The sequence below is a fragment of the Silene latifolia genome, chromosome 4, assembly GCF_048544455.1.
Source record: "Silene latifolia isolate original U9 population chromosome 4, ASM4854445v1, whole genome shotgun sequence".
In the NCBI taxonomy this organism is placed as follows: Eukaryota; Viridiplantae; Streptophyta; class Magnoliopsida; order Caryophyllales; family Caryophyllaceae; genus Silene; species Silene latifolia.
The window spans coordinates 104,476,012-104,497,231 of NC_133529.1; the positions used below are offsets into that span (position 1 = coordinate 104,476,012).

At 31.1% G+C, this 21,220-nt stretch overlaps 1 protein-coding gene across 1 annotated transcript; it reads right to left on the reverse strand.

Moving 5' to 3' along the window:
* Positions 1–18,215: 18,215 nt before the first annotated feature.
* Positions 18,216–20,834, reverse strand: LOC141653698 (BOI-related E3 ubiquitin-protein ligase 1). Its single transcript, XM_074461537.1, has 4 exons — positions 20,547–20,834; positions 20,332–20,453; positions 19,672–20,000; positions 18,216–19,134 (listed from the first exon to the last, which is right to left on the reverse strand). Exons 1-4 carry the CDS (start codon positions 20,591–20,593, stop codon positions 18,595–18,597), a joined length of 1,038 nt encoding a protein of 345 aa, XP_074317638.1. The 5' UTR covers positions 20,594–20,834; the 3' UTR covers positions 18,216–18,594.
* Between the last annotated feature and the right edge of the window lie 386 nt (positions 20,835–21,220).

The window sequence follows — 21,220 nt, forward strand, 5'->3', positions numbered from 1 at the left end:
TTTTGGGATGATAACTGCTAAAGATAGTTTAATGTGTAAAACTCTTTAATGATTATAATTGATAAGGATGATAACATATTTTGTTATCCATCTCTCAAATTTTCCTTCACATAATTGAGATGATAAGAAAACAGCTATTGATTTCTAGATATCTATATTAAGTCGTTATTTATATCAATCATAACTAGAGGTTGCAATTGGGTAGAGATGGAAGTGGGTCGTGTCGAGTCGTGTCTGACCACCATTCCTGGAGGAGAAAATGGCACGGCCTAGGCACAAGAATAAGGTGGGCTTTGTGTCGTGTCGAGTCGTGCCTCGTGCTGGTCCACGTGTCTGGAGGAGAAAATGGTACAACCTAGGCACGTGAAGGCAGGCTTTGTGTCGTGTCGGGTCGTGCTAGTGAGATGGAAATGGCGGCACATGTACGGCCCACGACCCATGGCGTGCTATGTCGTGTTGTGCATTGCTTGAGCATGCTCTAGCAATTTCCCCACTTCAATATTATTTCTTTGTATTTTGAGTGTGTGTGGGTGGGTCGTGTCGTTCTTGGCCTAGGCATAGTCTTCTTTCTAAAACTCCGGTCAGGCACGCCCCACAGCCCATGGCTTGTCGTACCGTGCTTGGTCGTGGTGTGCTAAAATATGTCATGGCCCGTGCTTGGGCGCGCTAGCCCAACAGTCCATGTGCCAACTTTTAGCTCTACAATCGTGTCACTAGAGTCGGTCACTCGGTCGGATCGTGTTGGGTTTGGAGTTGGTTACTTTGTTATTAAGTCAAACATATCATGTTAAACACTAAATCAGCTTCACTTGTATCAATATTAAGCTTAATAAGTATCGAGTCATCAATGTTATGGAGTCACTATCGGATCTGTTAGGGTGCAGACCCTTGTCCCACATCGGTAGAATAAAGATGGAAGATCATCTTTATAAGTGTCTACAAAATATAATAGTACGAGGCCTTTTGGGAAGGAGCCCAAGAGTAAAACCGTGAGGGTTTGGCCCAAAGCGGACAATATCGTACTATTATGGACAGTGGACACCGGTGCAGCAGAGGCCCAACAGAAGGATATTCACGCTTCCGCACAACAAGTGGTATCAGAGCCCAAGGTTAAAAAAACTTGGGCATAGGCCCCGTGACGTACAAATGGTGGAGTTTGGGGAGCGGGACAGATAGCATTCGTGAGTCATGGACGCATGGGCTCGATCTGGCAGACTGTTTTCAAAGCTCAAGTCTATGAGAGGTACGTTGGTAAAGCATAGAGACAAGACTTGAAGGTGGCGTACACTATAAGACGCGGGACTCTGACATTGGTCTCACAGTTGTGAGACGGCAGGCCATCCAAGAGAAGATCGTCAGCGACCCGGTGGGGTGGGCTGAGGCTTACTGGAGGCAAAATCGGTCTCACGGTAGTTACCGTGAGACGGGAGGACCAAATCCAGGTTATATTGGATGCAGAGGAGTTTGGTACGCAAGTGTAGCACAGAGTCCCATGGAGGGACAGTAGACCCCTGGGTAGACACATGGTGTGTCGTTTAAGGGGAGGTTAAGTCTTAGTGATGCTAAGGGGGTGTCTAAAACAAAGTTGGAGTTGTAGGGTGTGGGAAGTTGAAGTTCTCCATGGAGGTCAAGGTACGAGTCAAGATGATGGTCCTTGGTTTGAGAGGAGGATTTGTTAGGGTGCAAACCCATGTCCCACATCGATAGAATAAAGATGGAAGATCATCTTTATAAGTGTCTAGATAATATAATAGTACGAGGCATTTTGGGAAGGCGCCCAAGAGTAAATCCGTGAGGGCTTGGCCCAAAGCGGACAATATCATACTATTATGAGCAGTGGACACAGATGCAGCAGAGGCCCAACAGAAAGATATTCACGCTGCGCATAACAGGATCCGGTTCATATCGGGTCGGGTTGGGTTCAAGTTCTGATCACTAATCATTGGGTGTCGAGTTGGTTTCAGGTTGCTAAATTTTGGGGTTCTCTTCGGTGGGGGTTGATCGGCTCAAATTTGCCTGCTCTAATCGTAGCACATTATTAGACTTATAACACAAGTTTAATCTATGTGTAGTACTAAAAACCGACCCGGAAATTTTTTCATTACTAATAATAATTAGAGTACAATAAGTACCTTAAGAGTTAGGCTAAGGAAGTTGGAACAACCAACTATGCATAATGCATGTTGAGGTCAATAAGATGAGTTAATTGATAAAAGGACTAAAGAGTAAGGAAGGAGTTGTTTGGCAGGGAATCACTAATAGAGGTAACATGGGAAACTTAATAACAGATCTACCTAACAAGGGCACAAGCAAGAAACTGCACAATCAGCTTTAGGTTATACTTTTGGTGATATCACAATTCACAAAACAACAGAGCAAGTACTATCTATGATGTTTGGAAAAATCACAATTATATTGCATTCATTTATCTTTCATGTCTTGTATGATTGTCTACCCCATTGTGTGTTGTGTTGTGTATGTATATGTGCATGGATCACTAATCACTATCTTTGCCTGCGTTATGGCCCCTCAAGTATAGTCAATTTACCATACCACCATGGCACATTGCTATTTTGTTTACCCTTATATTAAAATTAAGAAAACAACCGATACGATCAACTCGGTTCTGAAGGTTGTTTAGAAGGCGAATGGTTCAGGGCTCAAGTTTGAAAAGGGATTCTAATGTACTATTTTTCCTAGGGTCTCGCTTATGTAATTGACTTATTTTACTGTTTTTGAAAAAAAAAAAAAAAAAAAAAAAAAAAAAAAAAAAAAAGATCAGGATTAGGCCTGATTACAATGACTTTATCGGTGAGACTAATTGGAGGTGCATTTTTCTAATAGCAAAACGATTTAAGGAGTTGTGATTGTATGATAATCCAAGTTATGCACTATATCATTTTTATTGTAGAGGAGGGAATGTGGGGATAACAACTATTATCACCTTATGTCGATTTCGGCATTTAGGTGTCTTGCTGGTTATGTTTCGTCCTTAGCTTTATGGGAAAAATATACTCCGTGATAAATTCGATTTCATGTAAATGTCAAATTAAATTAACACAAAAAGACACTCTGTAGAGAAAAAGAGAGCGAATTCCATTGACATGTGTCATATTTCACTATTATTATTATTAGGTACCCCTCCTTTTCACACTAAGATAGTAAGATGTGACTTTTCCGTTTAAAATTTCAAGTATTGATTGAAAGTTGACAAACATAAAGATTGTAATATGATACTAAAATATTTATATAAGTGGTAACACTTTTTTGGAGAATTATTAGTTAACCAAATAGGGAATATGTAAAACAATAGAAGCTACTCCATATCTTATAAGTTCATCTTCTTAAAAGATGAGTTAATGATGAATACTATCCTTAGGGTTGTAAATAAGAACTAGTTTTTGTACCCGTGTAAAAGCACGGGCCATTTTAAATATTAAGGTGAAATTTTTTATTGCAATTAATCTTTTAATATTTAAAAGTAGTCTTTAAATTTTTAGGAACAAAGAAATTATCATAAATAATCTATACTATCCAGTTAAAAGAATGTCCTATATATGAGTACTTATATTTATATATTTCGAAATTTGACACAATTAACATAACATATGAAATAATAGAATTATGTTCGGTAACAAATACCTTTTTAATAACTACTATATAATGACCATGTTGGATATATAATACGGAGTATCCAACTACTTAAGCTAAAAATTAATAGTTATATAATTAGTCAAACAATTACTCTTACATGTGCTTATCATACCCACCGATGAAAAGCTCACTTGTAAGTTGTAAGTAATGTAAATAGTCTATATTCGTGACGCCACGGATTACGAAGAATCGATCGGAAAGCATATCTTCATTATGATTGCTCTTGGTCCAAATAACCATATCTGAAAATTGTTCACATTATAAGTCGGTTAAAATAGTTTGATAAGAACAATTAAACTAAATAATAAAATTAGAGACAAAACATAATTATAATTCAAAACTATTTTGAGAGAATACAAAACATTAGGATTCCAAAAAAAAACTTGCATTTACAAGGATGTACATAGAAAAATTAGTCTTATATATAGAGACTAATTTATGCCTCTTTATTTACTCCGAGTTCATGATCTTACCTCTTTGTTTTCTTTGTCTATGTCTTTTTATATTTATCTCCTCATAATCTTAGGTGCTAAAAACATTATAATATTTATTATACCATCTTAATTAGGGTGCACTAACAATCTTATAAAGTTAAATGCTAAATTAATTAAGTATAAATTGAAGACAAAGATAATTATAATACAAAACTATTTTGAAAGATTAATAAACATTAGGATTTCCACCAAAAAAAAAAAAAAAAAAAAAAAAAAAAAAAACATTCTAGCCTTTAGAAGGATGTACATAAAAAACTTAGCCTTATATATAAGACTATTTATGCCTATTTTTTTTTACCGTGAATGAGTTCATAACCTTGCCTTTTTTTTTGTCAATGTCTTTTTTTTTTATCTTTTTATATTCTTAAATGTTAAATTGTGCCATATTAATAAGAGTACACCAATAATCTTATTAAATTCATATACTAAATTAGTTAAGCAGTAGCAATTATTGGTAGTGACGTGGAATAAAATTAAATGTTTTAGATATGTTAAAAATCATTAAAATATTTATTGTGCCATATTAATAAGAGTACACCAACAATCTTATAAAGTTCATATATTAAATTGGTTAAGTGTAGTAGCAATTATTGGAAGTGACATGGAGTAAAATTAAATTTTTAGCAATTATTGATAATGACATGATTAAATTTTTTTCCTAACCTTTTAATTACATAGTATAGATTAATTCAAAAAATAATAAGGATAAAAGGCAAAAGAATTCATTTAGTTATCTATGTATGTATACTTTACCTACCAACTTTTTGAATAAAAATGAAATTAGGATTGTTATAATAGCTATATAAGAAACTTTTTGTTATTAATTATTTGATTAATTTCAAAACTTTATTCGAGGGGGGAATAAATATTTTTTGAATTAAAGGGGAGATAAAAAAAAATATGGTAACTACAAATTATAATAATGGTGAGAGAAAACCCAAAAACCATCCTATTAAATAAAAGAAATTAAAGTTAATTAAATAGATAGATTAATAACCAAATTTATGAGAGAAAAGTAAAGAGTTTGTATTAATTTATTTTTTGTGTTTGCAACTAATACTTTTTCAATTTTTTTGTACTTATAAGCATGTGACAGTTTTAAAGACGACTAAATACATAATCTTGCCTTTTATATTATTGTATAAATAAATAATCAAGTAATCAGTATAGATGAATTAGTATTAACCAATAAAAAAAATGACAAGTGGACTAAAATTAAATGTTCTAAGTAACCTTTTAACTATATTGTATAGATATGACACTTAAAATTGTTCAATAACATGACACACGTAACATAATAAACTACTCATCTTGCCTTTTTTTTATTATATTATATAGATACTGATAGTTAAGCCATTATCATACTAAATTTTGAAAAAACAATTAATTTGGAATAAATTTTAAAGGATAATTAAACAATAAAAGTGGAATGGAGAAGGTCTCATTTAAATTCACCATGAACACAAAATTATAAATATAATTATTTTAGTTTTACTTACTAAATATATTGCTAAACAATGCAAAAAAAATTTCTTTTACAAAACCTTATCCTTCACGTGAAATAATTTCATGAACTAAATACATAGTATTACTATCCTTTTAAAATTCTATTATTAGTGTTTAATTTCACTTTAGTATTTACAGTATTTGTTTGTAAATTACTTAAATTAAATAAATATTTTATTTTCCATATATTTTATATTTTCCTAAGAAAATATTTTATATGATCTTTAATACTCATTTGTTGATTAATTACTTCTGTAGAACATCTTCTATATACAACAAAGTTATAGTATATTATTTTTTTTATAGTAACAACAATAGTGAATTAGTGCCTTTCAAAAAAAAAAAAAAAAAAAAAACAATAGTAAATTAGTGACATACAATTTTTTTGTTTGTTTTTAACTTCATTTATTCTTCTTCGTTCTTAATTTATTATGTATTCAGTTTTTTTATTTCAAATACATATAATACTACTGCATATGAAATATTTTCAAATTATTAATTTATAGTTAATGCGTAATTTTTTATTGTAATTTTTTTTTCGAGTTAATTAAGTTTAAAACTAATGGAATATGGATGGATTTTTAAAGAAAATAAGTGAATTAAATTATTACAATATAATAATAAATTGATAATCCATGTCATATTACTATATTAGTTTGCCAAGTCACATTATTATTGTGTACGTGGCTTTTTTTCATCTCACGGGGCATTGTCTACGTGACATTTTTAGGCTAGCCTTTTAATAATATTTTATAGATAAGAATAAAACGAAAGAATTCATTTAATTATCTATGTATATATACTTTACCTACCAACTTTTTGAATAAAAATGAAAATTAGGATTGTTATAATAATTATATAGGGAACTTTTTGTTATTAATTATTGATTAATTTCAACAATATATTCGAGAGAAGAGGAACAGTTTTGTGAATTAAAAGCGAGATAAAAAAATTATGATAACTACAAATTATAATGATGGTGAGAGAAAACCAAAAAACCATCCTATTAAATAAAAGAAATTAAAGGTTAAATAAATAAGTAGATTAATAACCAAATTTATGAGAGGAAAATAAAGAGTTTGTATTAATTTATTTTTATGTTTGCAATTAATATTTTTTTATTTTTTTTGTACTTATAAGCATGTGTCAGTTTAAAGATAACCTTTTAATACATAATCTAGACTTTTATAATGTTGTATAAATAAATAATCAAGTAATCAATATAGATGAATTAGTATTTACCAATAAAAAATTGACATGTGGATTAAAATTAAATGTTTTAAGTAGCTTTTTAACTATATTGTATAGATACAAAAAAAAAAATTGTTTTCAACTTCATTTATTCTTCTTCGTTCTTAATTTCATGTATTCGGTTTTTTTTATTTCAAATACATATAATACTACTCCATATGAAATATTTTGAAATTATTAACTTATAATTAATGCGTATTTTTTTTTTGTAGTTTTTTTTTTTGAGTTAATTAAGTTTAAAGCTAATGGAATATGGATGGATTTGTAAAGAAAATAAGTGAATTAAATTAATGCAATATAATAATAAATTGATAATTCATGTCATATTAGTTTGCTAAGTCACATTATTATTGCATACGTGGCTTTTTTTCATACCATGTGGCATTGTCTACGTGGCTTTTTTAGGTTAGCCTTTTAATAATGGTTTATAGATTAAATATATTTTCTAAAGTGGAATTAAATTAGAAATGTACCCTCTGATCCAGACAGATGTAAACACTTCCCTAAAATGGACGAACCAGACCAATGTAAACATACCATATTTGGCATGGAAAATGACAAACTTACCCTTACATCCACTACCTATTTACAATTTTATCATCCACTCACCCACTCACCAACTACTTATTTAATCCACCTAAATTCATGTGGTCCCAATCAATATTTCCTACTTTACCCCTTACATTCCACATTTTCTTAAATAGCCACTTTTTGCTTATGTTTACATCTGTCTGGATCGGAGGGAATATAACAAATCCATGCGCATATCGGTCATAATATTTGATCTATGATTTTTTTCAAGTTTAAGTTATTTCATTACTTATTTGCCCCGCTAAATTTTCTCACCCTCTCTAATTGCAAATCCTAGCTTCCTCATTGACTTAATAGCCTAAATAGCAATTAATGCAACACATTTAAACATTTGATAATTTTAGATGTTTCATGGTTGTACACAAACACATTCACTAAAACTACACAAAATTTAGTAGCTCAACGAGTCAATCTCTCATATTTCAAATTAACAAGTAATCACTAATCAACCCCACATCAATCCATCCATAATTCAATTTGCAATCTTCCCAACTATACCAAACCTCCTTTATTGATACGTTTTTGTTTTTCCATTTTCATAATTATGCCAAGGATTTCTGCCCAATTGGTACCATTTTGCGTTGTACCACCTTGTTTGGCGCAATTTTTTCCAACTTACCTATTTTCATAAAAGACACTCATGCCAATGTATATTAGCATTTGTGAATTGTGATTGCAACTTCATTGGTTCACTTTCATTGGCTTGGAATAGCGCCAAACATACCACTACCAATTCATAATTTTAACTATCCTCGTCCTTACCTCTATTTTGAGAGATTGATTTTCCTTACCTTCTTCTTTTTAGGACTTGCTTGGATTGAGGGTAAAAAAAAGGGAATGAATAAGAGAGTTATATATGAGGTGCATTTTTCATGTTTGGTATAAGAGTAACTTTTCACCTCCCGAATCTATTACCTCATGAAGAGGTAATACATTACCCACCCTCCTCCCTGAGTAATGATTAAGGGAGTAAAACATTCCTCAGTAATCATTACTCTTATATGTCAAACTTATCATCAAAGAACTCATTACCCCTGTAATTAATTTTCCCAGTAATTATCACCCAAATAAAATTTACCCCTAATTATTCCATGGATACCAGACAAGCTTATAAGTATACAGAGAAATAATTATTAAGGTAGTACAGAGAAATAATTATTAAGGAGTTTATTAAATTATGTTACAGTTTGAAACAATTTTTTTTAAAATAAAAACATTGATTAATTCATAGTAATAAATTACTCCATTGTTTGTGATCTTTTTTGTTGTTTGTGATTTATAAAATTATAAATTTGAAAAAATAAATAATGCCTAATGGTAATAGATAAATACCAAGTTATGTATCTATAATTTGCAATAATTATAGTTACATTAATTTCATTAATAGGTCAAGGATTGATAAATGAAATAATTATATTGACAGAGAGCCAAAAATCAAGCAAATTGGATGTTAGTATAATCAGTTCATAGACTATAATTTTCTAGGAGACTAGTGTAGCTCATATGCATAAATATTTTTTATTTTTTACGTATTTTTTATTTTTTTAAATGACTGAACTATGTCGCGGATAAGAATCGAACCCCAACCTTATGGCCGAGCAAAGTTATGAAATCAAATTTGAATTCTTGTTAATAGAAAGGGTTAATGGTATGATTGAATGGATATTTTTATCTCGTGAGATTTACATTATGTTGTATTAAAATTACTTCTCCGTATTAAAATTAAAATTATGAGTCCTTGTATAATTAGCCAATAAACAACATTTCCTAAAAAGATAAAATAAAATAATCACCCCTTTCTAGTGTTCGACTAACTTTACATAACATGTGAAATTTCTAAATTTCTTAAAAAGGAAAATAATCACCACACTCTATCTCTTTAACCAATATTTTATTAGTTTTTTCCCTAAAAAATTTTATAAATTTTTTTTATAATCTATTGTTGGTGAAATTATAAGATAGTGGTGGAAATTTAGTAATTGAAGGAGTATTTTTAGTTGGTTGGTGCCTTGGTGGTATGACTATTGAATATTTGAATGTGTGTTAACATGGCCTTGGTTGGAGTGGGATAAGAGTTTGAACCCAAAAAAAAGAGGGTGTACACTTGTATGTTGTACGTGGTTTCCTTGGTCATGTGGGTTATGACGTGAGGCCCATTAACGTACCGACAAACCTGTATGTCAACAATGGCCCAACTTTATGCCATTTCTAACTTCTACCTTTCTTACTTTCTTTATCTCACTATTATTTCCTCGTTTACTTTAGGGATTAGGGATCCTCCCTTTCGGTGGAGTAAAAATACATAAATTATGGAGTAATTTTTTTCTAAAATAGATTTACGTTTATTCGAGGGTTATCCAGTGTGTATCTAAGGTAACAGTTGCATTCTTTCACCACTACAAAAAAAAAAAAAATCTCTATATATAAAAGCTAAGTCTTTTTAAGATTTTCTATTGGTTACTTAAATTTAGGGAGAGAAGTTCTTTTTCATAGTAGTGGGGGACCCAGTTGTTAATTTAATTGCTATGATCAAATTTTGTGTGGTACACTGGTACCCAATGATGCAACAATATTTTAGAGTACATTTATTTGCCAGTTTTTAATGTACTCATATATTTATTTAATTTCTAATATTTCTATACTATATAATTTTATAAAATATTTATTTCGATGCTCTGTGTATCCGTCTGAATTTGCAAAAATATATATTAAAAGATTAATAAAAATAATGTAGATTTTTGATAACATTAATCATTTCTAAATAAAATAAATTTGGAATGATTTAAATTTGGTTTGAAAAAAAATAGTTACTTTTAAATACTAAGGCTCAAAATTTTACAGATTTATAATAGTAAAACGAAAGTCAAATAAAAATACAAACCTTACAATTTAAAAAAGATGATTTTTCTTAAAATCCCTTTACTATAAAAGTTGAAACAATTAAAGGCCTCCTATTGGTCCATGATTTTTATGGATTGAAAAGAAAAAAAATTTAAGATAGGACCCTCATGTTCATTATACACATTTAATTACTCTATATCCTATGTTTTACTTGATTTGCATTTTTTTTTCCTTTTCAAACTACTGAGTTTAGGATATTTTAATTTTAGTTTCAACTTTTTCGACAATTACATATTAAACATAAATATTTTCCTAAAATATTAGGAATAAATCTGAACCAAAACAATTACAAAAAATTACAAATTGAATAAAACAAAAAATTATTTGTACTGATTTCCTTCTTGATAGGTACCCAAATAACATTCCTATTATAAAAAAAATACAAGTCTTGATAAGAATTAAAGCAGATTCATATAATTATAATTCATAATGTTAAGAAATATAGAAAATTTAGCAAAATTAGAAGCATATTCATATAATTATAATGTTAAAAAAATACACATGGTAAAGATTTTAACGATTATTAAAATAGTACCGGTACTAATTTTCTTTTTTTTTTTTAAAAAAAAAAAATACAAGTCTTACAAAGAATTATTACGAGACAAAAACATTTATTTAGTAATTAGGCATCAACAATATCATATTTACAATTTCAATACCGTCATTTGAATTTAACATTTGAATAAGGAGGCCCAATTCATTATATGTGGTTACAATAATAAATAAGAGGTCAGATTAAATTCAATACCGTCACTGTGGATAATTTATATTGTTACGACATTGAACAGTTAACGTTTGTTGTTACGACCCGTTTACAATAAGCTTTGTGTGCAATTGACGTATAGAAGTATTATCATAAATTTTGCTATCTGTTTGATTAATTTTTTTTTTTTTTTCAATAGTTTATACAAATTTGCTAACATATTATATTTAGGTGCGGAGTCATTTTAAACCGACTATAGTGTGACGGTATTTTTGGTTTTGAATATTAAAAAAATGGTCTTATTCACCTGTTTTAATTAGAAAACTAAGTTCTATATACTTATTTTTTGAGGAATAAGTTCAATATACTTATTAGGCCGTTATAATCAAAACTATCTTCCGTCATTAAATTTTACTCAACTTAATAAAGCAACAATTAGAAATAGAAATTCTAAAGTACTAAATACTCGATAAATCCATTTTCATTTGATCATATCCTTTGTACCAAAATAAAATATGATCATATCCTACACTAAATTCCATATGGCAATTATTAACATAAATAAAAGTGATCACGAGCAACGTATGCAATTAGCCATACAAAGAAGACAACCGAACGTTATGTGTATTAAGATTAAAGTCATTAAACGTACTACAAGTCTAGAATAGTTGGTCAATGTTTAGAATAGTGAAAGGTTTGACAAAATCAATAATCTTGTGCATTGTTTAGGCCAAACTTTCCATTTGATTTCATATAGAGTTGATGGTCCATATGAATGCTAATGGCTACCTGGTACCTCTTTTTCTTAGCTATGTAGGACTAGTACATTGATTGTACAAGTCTTACATTTTGTGATTTTGTGATTTATTATTTCACTGTTTCACCCTTTTTTCTGTACTCCTCCCTCCACTTACAAACCGTGTCTACCTATTTATTTGGTTAAGGACTAATGAAAGTGACTAAGGAAGATGATGAGTTGAGTCGAATTTGATAAGAAATCTTGTTTGAGTCGAGATTTAGCTGATTACCGTGATTTATATTTTTAGATCGAGATTCGAATCTCATATTCTCATTGTATTCATATTTAACCGCTTGTTTAGTAAATGACTGATCATAATTTGTGCTACAAATCGTTATTCAGAACGTTTTCGTCACGAAATAGATTTAATCAACACAAATCACAATTAGTAATAAGCATTAATTAGATATATGTTTTCTTAATAATTTCACACTTAGGCCTTGTTCTTTTCGATTTAAATTTCAGCTTACTTTAGTTCAGCTTAGTTTATTTTGCTCTATTTATTTCAGCAAATTTTAATTTAGTTCAGCTTCATTCAGCTCACTTCAGTCCAGTTCAGTTCACTTCAACTCAATTTGATTGATCAGTTCAGCTCCATTCAACTTAAAAGAACAAGGCATTATTATAAGTTCTAAAAAAGACCTACTAAACTTGTATAAATTGTCATAGAAATCACTACGACTTTAAGACAATAAGGAATTCTAACTTATCAACGAAGTAAATTTACAACTGTAGTACTCGATAGTTGTTTATGTAAGAAAACAAACTTTGATCAAAACGTTGTTAGGTGAGGAGTTATAAACCCGAGTTTGACCCCTTTTTCTAGCAAATTAGACATTTGGGTACTAAATGCAAAATTTCAAGTCATCATTATTATGTGTTGCTTTTATATTTTGGTGTTACTTCCTATACTCCTAGAATACACATGACTATGTTTTTAAAATATAGAATTATTATTGAATCTAGTCAAATATGATGGAGTGCAATTCACAATGTCAATGATCGACATCTTTCTAAGATTCACATATGTGACATATCAACATAAAGGATGGACTAGTCAGTATGGAGTTTGATCATGATGTCTTTGGTGTAAAGGACTTAAAAAATAAAAACATTCATGAATTTTGAACGAATTTGTTACGAATATAAATGTGTTGTATGTGTATCTTGAATCTGTTAGCCGCTACTTCGGTTAACTATCACACGAACGTTATCTTATTAAGGCTTTCCTAATTTGTTACGAATACTTTGTTACGAATATAAATGTATTGTCCTTAGAGAGTATTACATAAACTCTCAAAGCCGCATCCTAGCAATTATTCATATCATAGCAAATCAGCACTCTGAAATCTGTAATCTTCTCAATATCAATAAAACTCTTCTCCTTTATACATATGGATGTAGCTAATACCACATCATTAGTAAACCACGTACATCTGTTTGTTTTTTCTTTACGTTCTCTTCTATCTTTTCTTTCTTTTGTTATAATAAGACGCCTAATGACTTTACCAGTTAACGGCTATCGTGTAATGCTATCGTGTAATGCTAATGTGAATGATTAAAGTACACACATAGTGTGTAAGATGGGGCATCAATTGGTTCAAGGTGTTTGGCGTAGCTTTATGCCAAATGCCAAAATAATGTAAAAACATCAACCACCATAATTGAAATCTGATATAGTTAGAGCAAATCGTGCACTGTGACAGTGCTCTAAATTCAGAGAAGTCATGTGATGAGCCTTTGAACATGGTACGTATCATGCAATGCATACTGGAAAGTGGTTGCTCCCCAAATATTCATCATATTAAATACATATACCCTACTCTTCTCTTGATTTAATTCCATTTCACTTTTGAATTTCTGACCTTGTCCAATTTATGCTTTCTTGCTTGTTATATGGAGTATACCCTTATTAAAATAAATCGATATTTTTCATGTTAAATGATGACTTAGTGTTAAATCTTGTCTAATTAAAGCTAAAACATCAATTATACCATCCATATATGTCACTAATGATAATATGATATGAAAGATTGCTTTACATCCAACAAATTTGAAGTAAAATATATTTCATTATCACTTTCAAAGAGTGATTATTGGTCAAAGACGATATAAAAAATGAAATAGGTTCACTAAATTATTGAAATGGATGGAGCAAGTATAATATGTAATGGTTATATACTCGTATTTGTTAAGCATTTAGGACAATATAATAAGACATTACGCCTATTGTAAGTCCTAATTGGAGATGTCAAGTTTAGCCGGTTAAGTGTTGAGATGTGGTACTATGACCTGGGTTCAAACCTCGTCAACACCATATTCGCCCTTGTAATCTTCCTTGACACTAAAAATAAAATAAAAAAGTTAAAATGCAAGGTAATTCAATTCCATACTAATTTAAAATAAATCTATCATAAAGAAGAATTTGTGTAAGCTGTTTTGTGCATCTATTTTCTGTTTCTAACCGGAATATTTAGACGACATTTTTTAGTCTCAACATTATTGTGTTTATTACTTTATTTTTATACATAAAAAAGGGCATATATTTTCAGCTTATAAACTTAATATTTGTCTATTGATTTGTTGTAAGCAAAAGAAATAAGGGCTTTGATCAAGAAATTGGTGTTGTGCCTAATTAAGACGAATCTTTACAGGCTAAAAACAGGCAATTTGTTTGCAATAAGGTATAGATTATTTGTTGTTAACCATGAAAGGAATCATAATCAGCAACGACGAGGCTAATTTTACATTGGAGAATGTGGTACGATCAAACCATGTGGTTAGTTGCTTACGCATAAACGTAACTTTAGAGAATTTGATTCCAGCTTATCAACTTATATATCATTAATATTATGTATAATTGTATATAGTCTTTTGTGTGTGTCGAGTCCCGTTCTTTTCGATTAAAAGCGTAAATTAAGTTGAATTGAACTGGACTAAATAAATACCGTATTAAACTGAGTTAACGCTAAAGAAAACAGAATCTCGGTTTCCCAATGTCAAAAGATTATTGTGCATCATTTCTGTATAGCTTTTCTAATTTGCCCATTCATTAGTTAACAGCTTTACAAGTTAAGCTAATTAACATTTACGAAACACTAAAAATAAAGGGTAAAGATTAATGTTTCACCAAATAAGATGGTAGAGGAGCACTAATGAGTTGGTAGTGATATTGTGATGGGCACATTGCTTTTCTTGTGTTTAGCATTTAGCAGTGTATGTATGAATTATTTAAACCGGCACTTGCCCACACTTGTAGTATTATCATGCTTTTGGTTAAATTTATTCACTTTCCCACGTAATCTTCCTTTGCTTCCTTCCTTTATTTTCTTCATCTCTGCGTCAAAGTTTCCTTGTAATGTCCGCGTGAGGCTCTTTATTGGTGCATGCATTCCTTTCTAATTTTCTTCACTCTTTCAATTAGGGATATGTAATTTCTACTTTAAATTATTACCCTAAGCCCCAAGGTAGTGTCGTCAATGGGACAACAAAGATCAACTGTTTCTTTTGTATTATCTTCAAACTATTCATTAATTGACCAATGAGTTAGTGAGTAAATATACTAAAATTAAATTATATGTTGATGGCTATAGTAACCTGTATTCAATGACGGAGTCATGATTTAATGTTGGATAAACAAAGGAAAAAAATATAAGAAATTTCACATAAAGATTTCGATTTTTTTAATGTTCAGTGAGGGAACTGCCCCCAATATGGTACGCCTCGACTTTAATCCGTCTCTTAAAAATTAAGTGTCGCTTCCTATATAAATACTACACCAATCCATTTAAGTTTAAATTTTATTCATATATCAATTAGTTCAATTCATAAGCACCCTCGAACAATGATCATAATAATATACATAACATAATTGAAATGAATGTTAGACCAATTCTTGTAACTATGAGTTTTCACCCATATGTGTAAGGACATTTTTTAGTATAACCTTCGATTTAGTCTAAATTATTTATTGGTCAAAACAAAATAGTATTTAGCTTATCCTCTTAGGTTTTACAATTGTTAAATTAATGTGATAATTAGCACTAAGTTGTGTTAATTACACATTACAAGACACGGCAGCTAAACATGTTGATTCTTGACTAAGATTAGGATACAATACATTAAAGACAAGTAATAGTGATGATAAATTGATAATCTAATAATATAGATTTATAGACATAACATTTTTTGTTTAATAGGACGGGACGGGGTATCTATCATGGTGATATATGTAATATTTGTTGGGGGCGGCCTTTGCGCTGTCCAATTGCAAAATCAAGGAATCACTATCATCACCTTACTCTATCTTCTTCTTGTAAGAAACCATCACAACTGTCCTTTGATAACCAATTTTATCATTTTTATTAGGGTATTATTTCAATTTAATTAAATTGCTCTATCATAGATTAGATTGGATCATCCATCGCTCTATATTACTAACATTATTTCTTTTGCTATCTACCGCATATGCCACCATCTCATGCCATGCCATATCAATTACTCCCTCCTATTCCAGATAATCGTCCCCATTTCATTTCCGTTTCAAAATCGCAGAATCGTCCCATTTGTCTATTTTTGGTAAGCGTTGTGTGGTCCAAATTCAATTCCATTTCCGTCTATTCACATAACTGTCCCATTGTCCGTTTTGTGTGGTCTAAACTCACTTTCTTAATTCTTGTGTCATTTTCACAATGGGACGGTTATGTAGAATAGGAGGGAGTATCATTCATACAACTACACATTACTTACTTTCTCATAGATAGTACTTTATTCATTATCAAACATCACACTGCTCTATAATAATTTCTCTATTACTATTATTGTTATAATTATTATTATTAGGTTTGAATGCACAAGTATATATATTATATTTCAAAGTTTGAATTAAATTTCATTAATAAAAATTATAAAGTTGACAGTAAAAATTAAAGGTTCGAGTCCCACGCTCATGACCGAACAGAACCTTAGACACCCCTGTCGTTAGGGGTGTTCATAATGTAGACTGGACCGGTAAACCAGACTGATCCTGACCGGATACTAACCGGTCCAATCTCCGGGTCCAACTAAATAAGGTAAGCGTCGGTCCCGTCTAAGCAAAAAAAATAACCTCAAATTACCTAAGAAGCGGACCGGTCCAAATCCGAAAAAACCCGAACCTAAAGGGTTTCGGTTTGGTCTAGTCCGGGTCCCCACCTAACCGGTCCAATCTCCGGTTTTGGGGTAAGAGGTTGTCCAGTGTGCGGGTCTTTGTGGTGCGGTCCATCGGACGGTTTTGACCAAAGTGAACATCCCTACTTGTAGTTCCTAATAAATTAATTTTTACTAATCGTTTTACTATGGTTAACAAGCTTTTAAATAACTATTGAGTATCGTCTGATATAGATATACATAAATACATATATGGTCGATAACCAAATATGTAAATACTGCATATATATCCAGTACTCTCGTTCACATAACAATAAGTTTTGCTTAAAACCATTTTGAGTTAATACGTCTCATAACTCTCCCTTTATTTTTGTCTTATTTAATTCGGTTACAAATATCGTCTTAAATTAAGACGGTTTTAATCAATAATTTGTTTTCACGTACTTAATAATAGGTAACCTATAAAGAGAGGAAGAGAGGGAGATGGGGAAACGCCAAGATTCAATGCCATGTACGTTGCTGGCGGTCGAAGTTTAAGTGGCCCTAATAACTATCGATCATGCATGTGCTATGAATTGATCCCCTACATTGGAGAGAGATAGTCATTTTAATCAAGCAATTCTATAATACGGAGAACATAATTCTGTACGATTTAAACAAAACTCTAGCAATAATAGGCTACATGCAAGCTTTCCAAACAAATTGCATGCGCAAGCCTAGCCAACACAAATAATATGTCAAATTTTTTACCAACTTTTTCTTAACAGATAAAGCAAACAACTTACGTTTTTAATTGCTTTAGTAGATTACTCATTTCTTGCTCGTTGAATCGTCGGCATGTATTATTAATAGACATAATAACGGACAATATATGTCTAAGTAATTTTTGCTACGATTAATTACTTAAAACTTTATAATTTGTTCAAATTATATTTTAAGTAAATTAATCCACTTTGTTGACTAAACTGATGTTCCATCATGATTCATGAAACCATTTAGGAATATGAGATATAACTTATAAATCGATGATCTCTCTCATTTTTTTAATATGAAACACTTACATGTGAATTTTTATAGACTGATTATGTCCGTTCATCATATCCAAAGAATGCGAGAAGTACGCATTATAATTAAACACAAAATATTAGTCCATATTACTCCATACTTCTTAAATCAACTACTAGTAGATTTATATAATGAATAAAAGAATTTCTTATATCATAAAATTCAAGAAAAAAAAAGGTGAAATAAAATTCCAACCTAAAATAACCATGTACATAATTGATCACCCTTCAACCCTACCATTAAAAATCATTTTTTTTTTTCTTTAAACAAAAATGAAAATGACCATATCTTGTTGTTTGGCGGGGTTGGCTTCAAAACACGTGATTAATTGTTAATCTCATCGTAGTACCTTATTTATCATCCTTTTTTTAAAACTATTTTTTACTTAATTACTAAATTCCATTTTCCCATTTTTATGAGCTCGTTTCTGGGTTCGAGCCTGATTTCGGATCGGATCGGATCGGACCGGGTGGGCCAATACATCAAGTAAGATAGACCTCAACACTAGCACTCCGAATAGAGTAACAAACTGGACACGCTTGTACGACGTCGTCACACTGGACACACACGCACATGTGCCTACACGGCAACAACACCACCGACGCAGCGCGTGTCCTACACGATTTGCAAATCGGTGAGTTAACTCGCCGTTCACTCACTGGGTCAATGTACAGGGACTCGGCATCCTCCGCATCCCCTGCGCATTGTAGCCCACTCCCCTCTCTATCCTGCTGTAATGCACCCCCTCCGACTACATTACTGGGCCCCACCATGGTTTGTTGTATTTGGGCCTGAAGGGACATTGCTTGTGCTTCTTGGGCTCGCGCCCTTGCCTGCCATGCTTGGGCTTCCGCGCTTAATTGGGCTGCTCGTGCCTCCAACTCGGCATTGCGTCTCGAGGCGTTTTCGAGCTCGGTTTCTTTCTCTCGAAACTGTCGCGCCACTGCCTCCTCGGCCGCCCCCAGCAGCGTATGGTAGTGTCTTTGCCTCTTCTCCGCTAATGTGCGCCTCAACTGTTCACCCTGAGTTTTAATCAATAGACAAAAAATGTCACTACGTGTCTTATAAAACACTGTTGTACGTATATCATGCAATATATTATCGGTTTTTCTAACTAATAAAAAACTTCGTAAAAACGTTTTAAGAAAACCATAAAACCTTTTTTAACCTATGACGTAGGATTAAGAGTATCAGAAAAATCGATATACAAAGTATTATACGGGGTATATTTTTATTTTATAATCAAATAATGAATTAATTGTACGAGTACAAAAGTTTGCACAAGCTTATTTATTTATGGCATTTATTGACTGTTTCCATTTTGCCACAAATTTAGATACGGTAAAAAAAATTTATTGTTAGAAAAAACAAGAAATATATATAGTACAAAAATTCATAAAATAGTTGCGAAATTTTGGTACGTTTTGAAGAGGTCTTCTGCAACACGTACATGTTAATAAGTACGAGTAAACATTATTCATCTCTAAACGTTTGGTGTACCAAATTTCTAGCAATCTCCATTTTACAGTAATAAATAAATTAATGAACTAATAAATTACCTGGGTATGAAGAAAATAATTGAGTTCATCACTCTGTTGCTTGAATTGAAGGGCTAATTCATCAGAGATTAGAGATAAAAGAGCAGGGTTTTGTTGAATTTGTTGTTGTTTTTGTTGATGATTTTGTTCTCCAAATGATAATTTAAGTCCTGTTGACACAACACTATTGTGTTGTTGTTGATGATGATGATTTTGGAGTTGCGAAAGATCGATAAACTGATGATTTTGATTTTGGAGAGAAATATTGAATGAATTAACTGTTGTTGTTGTTGTTGTATGAGTTTTTGTTGTGGCAATTTCTCTGCTTCTTTTCCTTGGATTAATTCCGACTGCATAACAAATGAATGAAATATTAATTCGGATAGTAAAAGACGTTCTCGTGATAAGTTTTATCGTAAAAACATCCTAATTAGTTTTTAAAATACCCATATTAGAAAGGTTTTGGAAAATTGGAAACTACTCCATATAAGACCGTCTCGTGATAAGTTCATCATAAATTCATCACACATCGTAGTTAGTTTTTGAAATACCCATTTTAGAATATCAATCAAAAAGGTTTCAAAAATTTAGATTATATAAGACGGTCTTATAATAAGTTTATCGTAAGAGACCCATAATAGAAAATGAACCAAATTGGGTTTTAAAGAATTGGAAACAAACCTCCATTGTTGTTTAAAAAGATATGAGATTGGTCAATAAATCCTCCACCACCACCACCGGGTTGCGGTTCGAGTGAATAATCGTTGGCACCATGAATGTTATTCTTACTATCTTGCACATTTCTGCATTAATTTGATGAAATTAATCAACTTTATTACATAAATGAAGTCTATGCAAATTCATAAAAAAAAAACAGGGGAAAAAGGGGAAAGAACCTGTTTAAGAGAAGGATATTTGAAGGGTATTGAGCTTGAACAGCCATAATAATAACAACAATAATTAGAGAGTTTATATGTGTGTTAATGTGTGTGTTGTATTATAAAAATGTGAAGGGAAGATAGAAAAAATGGGGGGAATAAAAAGGGAGAGGGAGGAAGAAGAGTATGGAGGAAATGTGGGGTGGAATTTAGTGAGGGGAAGAGAGAAAGATGTGGGGAAATTAAGGCATACACAGAAGATGCATGAGGAGATGTGATTCACACAGGTTTTTGGAAACACATACCATTTTTTATCAAATTATTTATTTTATTTATTATATATTACGGAGTATTTAAATAAGGAAGAAAATAATTTAATTAATTAGTAGAATAGTAATCGTAGTATTATGTTGAGTTGAAAATTAACAAGATGCTCTGTCTCTAACGGCGGAGTCTTCAATGCCTTGATATGTTAGAAAAAATAAATAATTAAACATATAAAACTAAAGTTTATTATACATGAAAATGTGAAAGAAATAATAAATCCCATCATATATTTGAGTCTTGTAAAGTTTTATTATTAGCTATTTCCATTGGCAAAGCTATTTGTTAAGTAACGGGATCCGAGACACGGGAAAACGCTATTTTTTGTATATTTTTCTTCATTTTTGTAGGGAAAAATTAATTTTATT